This window comes from Haliotis rubra, unplaced genomic scaffold (assembly GCF_003918875.1).
Source record: "Haliotis rubra isolate DU_JTF1 unplaced genomic scaffold, ASM391887v1 Scf20, whole genome shotgun sequence".
Classification (NCBI taxonomy): domain Eukaryota; kingdom Metazoa; phylum Mollusca; class Gastropoda; order Lepetellida; family Haliotidae; genus Haliotis; species Haliotis rubra.
In genome coordinates this window covers 3,016,410-3,023,296 of record NW_025766003.1, presented here as the reverse complement: position 1 = coordinate 3,023,296, position 6,887 = coordinate 3,016,410, and the positions used below count along the sequence as shown (strand labels likewise).

The 6,887-nt window shown below is 42.2% G+C and overlaps 1 protein-coding gene across 1 annotated transcript; it reads right to left on the bottom strand.

Annotated features, from left to right (window-relative positions):
* Positions 1 to 2,219: 2,219 nt before the first annotated feature.
* On the bottom strand, positions 2,220 to 3,335 carry LOC124275524 (carbohydrate sulfotransferase 13-like). Its single transcript, XM_046711102.1, has one exon. The coding sequence runs from the start codon at positions 3,333 to 3,335 to the stop codon at positions 2,220 to 2,222; it is 1,116 nt and encodes a 371-aa protein (XP_046567058.1).
* Positions 3,336 to 6,887: the final 3,552 nt, after the last annotated feature.

The window sequence follows — 6,887 nt, the reverse complement described above, 5'->3', positions numbered from 1 at the left end:
AAGAAATAGCGCTCACTTTCAGCTGTTCATTTATCATACTTGATGGTTCATACATATTGGTGGTGAAGCCATTAGCTCATTTGGGCAAACTCGCAATTCAGTAAACACCGAAGGAAAATTCTCTGCGTGTGTCTAGGTAAATTATGCAAACATAAGAGACACAATATTACCATCATCACAACTTATGCCTCTTAAAGCAGAGTCGGGTGTTAATTGAGACCAAAACAACGGAATGTTTTGATGAACCTTTATCAAATAATGATGATATTGGGAGAGCGGATCCTGCCCCACACTCGTGTAAAACATGTACAAAGGCAAGTCCCAACACACCAAGGACAAACAAATTTAAAATGTCTATTGATGACACTATTTTGGACATGACTTACGCATACATATGCATACGCATTGATCTGGGCATTGACTACTGATGCGTCTTTGAATCAACATTAAGCAAACGTTGGAAGGTGTCCTTTTAAGTCATCGTAGAAAGTGGACACCCAAGCACCAACAGCTTGAGTTCAAAATACATTGCGGCAATATTCCGGATAATTGATTATGACTTTGGACCAGACGATCCAGTGATTAACCTATCTACACATGTATGGCATTATGGCCTTCGATCCCGTTCGTAGCCTCTTGCGACAAGCAACGGTTGTTGTTCCAAGACATCACATCGTCCCATATCCCATATCCATGAAGACCCCGCCACGGCTGAGAGATAAAATCAAAGATCACACAACCACCTTCTAAAGCTCATCCTCCTCAAAAGACTCCAACCATCAATCAACCGCGATCAGGACTAAAACACACCTTCAGATTAACATCAGATCATCCCAACCTGTAGTTATTCTTTTGTTAATATTTTTGTGAAGGCCACTGGCGTCACCTGGTATATAACCTTTAACGTCAGGTCAACCGCATTGTGTATGTTTGTTTGTTGTTTATTTGTTTAGTAGGGGCGGTGGGGTAGCCTAGTGGTTAAAGCGTTGGCTCGTCACGCCGAAGACCCGGGTTCGAATCCCCACATGGGTACAATGTGTGAAGCCCATTTCTGGTGTCCCCCGCCGTGATGTTGCTGGAATATTGCTAAAAGCGGCGTAAAACCAAACTCACTCACTATTTGTTTAGATGGTTGTTTATTTGTTGAACAGCGTTCAAGCTATATGACGGCGGTCTGTAAATAAACGAGTCTGGTCCCGACAATCCAGTAATAAACATCAAGAGCATCAAGACGATGACATGTGTCAACCAAGTCAGATAGCATGACAACCCGATCCCGCTAGTCTCTTACTAGTTAGTCTCAAGCATTGGTTGCTGAAGACCAATTCTAACCCTGATCTTCACTGGTTTATTGAGCATGTACCTTGCTCCCCTGGGCGTCTGCAAACACACCCCAATCCACTCAACAATGTACCCACTTCATCATACTTATTTATATGCTTCTCAACCATACTCAATACATTCCGTTCTCGATAACGTCTTAGAAAACTTACACCTCTCCTAATTGTAAGAAAGACATTTTCATCCGTATGATGTTGTGGTTTCTTTGTACTCCAACTTCGGAATGCGTCTCAAAGACGTTGCCAAAGTCTAGTCTCCATTTGAAAGAGGGGCGGTGGGGGTAGCCTAGTGGTTAAAGCTTTGGCTCGTCACGCCGAAGACCCGGGTTCGATTCCCCACATGGGTACATTGTGTGAAGCCCATTTCTGGTGTCCCCCGCCGTGATGTTGCTGGAATATTGCTAAAAGCGGCGTAAAACCAAACTCAGTCAGTCAGTCCATTTGAAAGTGAATGGATATGCCAGTCTTTTCACAAATGATATGTGTCGAGCCCTATTTTGATAGCTGCTGTACATCACTCACCATCCTGAATCTTATACATATTGTGCTTCGAACGTCTGGGTTTGATTGCTGAATCGCTCTGTTTATGATTCAAGATTGGTCAGCACCAATTCGTGCACAAAGAGCTCCTAAATTGAAATGTGCACGATTCAAAGGAGGTTAAGCTCAAGTCACAAACTGAACAATTGCAAACTGATTGAAACTTACAAAACAACGTTTATTAAAACCGAATATTACATGTATATTCTTGTAGTACCATTACATATATACTGGTATATCAAAACAGTGCTGCATGATTGCTTAGGGTTGTTGGTTACCCCAGTGCTTCGATCGTTCGCTCGATTACAAAGAGAACTGTATTTCAATACGTGAACAGAACTAGTTATATTTGTTACCAAAGAAACTGAATATATTTTCTGAGTTCTGATATTCACCAAAGACGAAGTCCGGGTTAGACTCGTAATCAAACATCACAAACTCTGGTTCAAAGTATTTCCTCAATTTGATCTTGACCTCGTGAGACAATGACCCATATGCTTCTTTCAGTGCCAAGTCCTTTCCTCTGGACAGTATGTCAGGATTGGATCTAGCATTGGCTTCCGTTGCCAGTGCAACGAATTTGTCACAGGTAATCTCCACATCATTTGCTTCATCGGGAAACGGAATCTCCATGGAAATCATCCCTCGTATCTGCCATCTTTTCCATGTAACGTGAAGGCCTTGATTCAAGGTCACTCCGCAAGATTCCATCGCATCTCGCCTGTGTGTGAATAAGGAGCAGGCATTTCTGAAGAACATTTGATTCACCCAACGGACGCCTTCATTCAGTAATGTGTGTTTCGTTCCGTTCAGATCCAGCATTCCCATATCATCAGCAAAATATACCATGTCGTCTAATAACGTTTCCATTTTCCCGATGTAGTCATACTGAATCTCACATATACCACAGTGGCGATGGATAGGGGCAAAATGGCCATCAATTTGAAGATCTCTGTCGTCACTGTCAAGGATGTAACTCACAAACTCGTCAAATCTGACATCATCCCCACACGTTTGCTCAACAGCATTAGGCATGTCTCTGTACCGTGTAGACATTACGATTTCACGTCCAATGATTTTCCAAAACGCTGGATTAACTGCAAAAAATTTATCAACGTAACCAGACAGCAATCTTGTATATGGATTCCTTACAAATATGTACTTCCGGGTAGACAATATCTGCAGTGGTGATAGTTTACGTCTTGTTGCAGATTGTGTTGTCAGATTAGAACGAGACTTGTGAGCCAGGTCCTTCTCAAAAACAGCCAACATTCGTATCCAGAACGTACTGCCAACCTTCTCAATGGGACATATTGAACTATCCACTTTGGCTGTGACTTTCAAATCAGGTGGTATTTTTGGAAAACCCATCTGGAAGTACTGAATATTCTTCTGACATGATTTCTGTAGTAATTCTCGCCTTTGGGCAAATCTGTGTTCAAGACTTATTTTCATTTCGTGGCTCTGATGCAAAGCTGAACTGAGGTCTCTCGGTGTCTACAATACAAAAGATAGAATTGTGATATGTTGTACCTGCATGCTCATTGCCCCCTTGTGAGTGAGTGAGTTAGTTTTTAGCAATATTCCAACAGTGTCACGGCGAGGAACACCAGAAATGGGCTTCACTCATCGTATCCATGTTGGGAATCGAACCCGGGCCTTCGGTGTGATGAGCGAACCCTATAACCACAAGGCTACCCCACCGCCCCTTGGCCCCTGTGACTATACTGAGGAATCTACGGTGTGTGTTCTCTGGACCTGAACGGTGTGTCCAGTTCATGCCTGGACTCTGAACCTGACCTGACATGTGCGTGTCCAGTTCATGACCTTGAGACTTTCCAGGTATGCCTTGAGACTTTGGGTAAGATAATGTAAGCACACTTAGGCTCAGTATTATTCGTTACAGTGCTTATATTGATTATAGCAGTGTAACAAATAATACTGAGCCTAAGTTTACTTAGACTGTGGGTAAGAATACATAGTTGCCCTGCAATGTATACTTGAATCAAGTGATCACGCTTTGATTTAGGTGATAATGTGAAAAAGAGCCAAGACAGTATACAACATAGATATTTTACAGGTAGGTGTGATATAAACAGAATATATCTGATCGGGGACGACTCTGGACTTAAATGAGTGAGGGTGGGATGGTCAATATGCAAGTTGAAAATATTTGGACGTCGTAACATAGGGGAATCTATTCTCACCTGCTATGTGAAGATGCATGACTTTGCCATACGAAACATTGGTTACATACAGAATACGGGGGAGGTGGGGTAGCATAGTTGGTAAAGCGTTCGATCGTCACGGGTTCGATTCCCCACATGGGTACAATGTGTGAAGCCCATTTCTGGTGTCCCCCGCCGTGATATTGCTGGAATATTGCTAAAGCGGCGTAAAACTAAATTCACTCACTCAGAATACGGCAGATCAGACCATTACACTCGTTCGGCTGTATTCTACAAACTTTATCAACAGGTTAGTTTCTGTTTCATCACTTTCAATGTGCTTTAATGAATATGCGTCCACATATTCTTCCTTAGCTTACATAGGGCAATATGGTTTCTATAGTTTGCTACAATATATCTCAGTCTTTTGTCTAACGTGTATATCTTTTCGCAGATATCACAACAACATAATTAGTACCTTTCATACAAAATGTTGTTCTTCACGTACGTATGTCATTACAAATTGTTTCATTCGATTTTCAGTTATAATGAAATGAAATAACTCTTTCCTTTCCCTGTGAATATATAACCTATCGTACTGTATGTGTGCATATCTGTTTGGACAACTTCTGTGTAGTTAGTATTGCCAGCTCCTTTCCTGGTTTTAACTATCATACCTTGACAACACCGGGTGTCCTATTCGGCAGAGACTCCAGTTTGGGGGTTCGATCTGAAAAATATGACCATATGATACATTTACAGAAATGATTGTGTCATTTTGAGGGAGGTTACTACTTTCGCATACTCGATCCGAATGAAAGTTCGATGGTCGAGTTGTTCATTATTTCTATATGTTACTCAATTCACATCTTTAAACATTTAGCAAAACATGTTAACCCAATAGGGTCACAATAAAAGCAGCCCAGATTTGCGGAGACGTTTTGTTATCAGTTTGTGACGTCATGAACATTGTGACGTCGTATGGTATTTTCTCAGCATTGTAAACCAAAAGTCACTCTGTTCTTTAATCTGATTGGTTGAAAAACGTGATCCAAATGGTATTCGATTCCCGGAAATTCGCTGAGTAGTAATACATACAAACATCGCTCACACCATTGTATTGTTACGTCGTCAGCTGAGATGACGAAACAGCCGGCTGATGACATTTCACTGCTGTACCCGTACTCGATGTCAATGTGTGCAGACAGTAAAACGTGTGTGGACCTTTTGGGTTATTTTTGTGTTTACAATGTCGATAAACATCATGTGTTGGCCAATTTCCAGGTGTTATTGGGTATTTGAATCAAGGGAATATTTCATTTGAAACCTTCGGGTGACGCCGTCGGTTCCAAATGAATTCCCGGGCTTCAAATACTCAATAATACCCGGAAATTGGCCAACACATGACGTTTTTCTCCTAAAAGCGGTGACGTTTTGTTATCAGTTTGTGACGTCATGAACATTGTGACGTCGTATGGTATATTCTCAGCAATGAATCACTGACTTATCGTGATTAATCGTGCTTGAGGTGTCGGGATCAAGCCCACCTGTGACCGGGTGTAAAAACATTGGAGTCAACTTTGCACACTCTTTCAGTATTGTCACAACCCCTAGTGTACAGTACACAACTGACCGCCTCCTTGGTGTAGTGTTTAGAGCGTCCGCCCGGAGTGCGGAAGATCGCGGGTTCGATCCCTGACCGCGTCATACCAAAAGACGTTAAAATATGGTACTTGTTGGTCCCTCTCTGGCGCTCGGCATTAATGGGTACAACAAGAACTGGTCGGCTCGGAGTCAGTATAATGTGTCTGAGTGGGGTATTCATGCTTCACTGCGGCATGGTATCTCAGTGGGCTAGCACTATATAAAACCAGCTTCAGTCTGGGCTAGTACAAGCAACCGCACATACACATACACACGCATGCACGTCGTCATATGGGCGAAATATTCTCAAGCACGACGTTAAACCCAATTCCACCACCACAGTACACAACTCTGTGCACTTAAACGAACCCACGAATCTGTTGGTATATAACCAGATGGTGGACACATGAATACGTGCAAGCACCTAGTTGTGGGTACAGCAACGTGCAGTAAACTTGGACAAAGTACTGTGACTATGTGTCCCAGTCTATCCAGCTGTGGATGGGTACGTCGTAAGGATGGGAAAAGCCACATTGAGTCGGCGCGCCTAGAGTTGTATGGTCCCCATGGAGTTACATGTATATATATATATATCTAATTACAAATGAAAATTGTTAATACGCACGTGTAGACATGTCGGTATGTTATGACAAACTATCATCCTATCTTTGTAGGTCACATGCATTGTCCTTTGTAACAACTGCATTATGAAACAAACGGACATGAATATATGTGCAGTAACTGACTAACTGAGTTTGGTTTTACGCCGATTTTAGCAATATTCCAGAAATATCACGGCGGGGGACACCAGAAATGGACTTCACTCATTGTACCCATGTGGGGATTCGAACCCGGGTCTTCGGCGTGACGAGCCAACGCTTTAACCACTAGGCTACCCCACCGCCCCATGTGCAGTAACACTACGATTGTTATGATGGCTGTATCATCCCGAAATAAAAGCGACAGAACCATTTTCACATTCATAAGAGATATGTGCTAAAAGCAGAGTCAAATATACAATTTCTACTATAATATGAGCACGTATTTTGAATGTTTAATACCACAGTCAGCAATAGTACATTTAAATTATTTGTGGCAGCAGTCTGTAAACCATCGAGTCGGGAGCAGACAATACATTGTTTGATATCATGATCTACGATAACAGAGCACGTGCTTATGAACCACTCAAATAGTA

Excerpts from the sequence above, each read along its gene's own strand:
- LOC124275524 (XM_046711102.1), bottom strand. The coding sequence starts at position 3,335 with ATGAAAATAAGTCTTGAACACAGATTTGCCCAAAGGCGAGAATTACTA.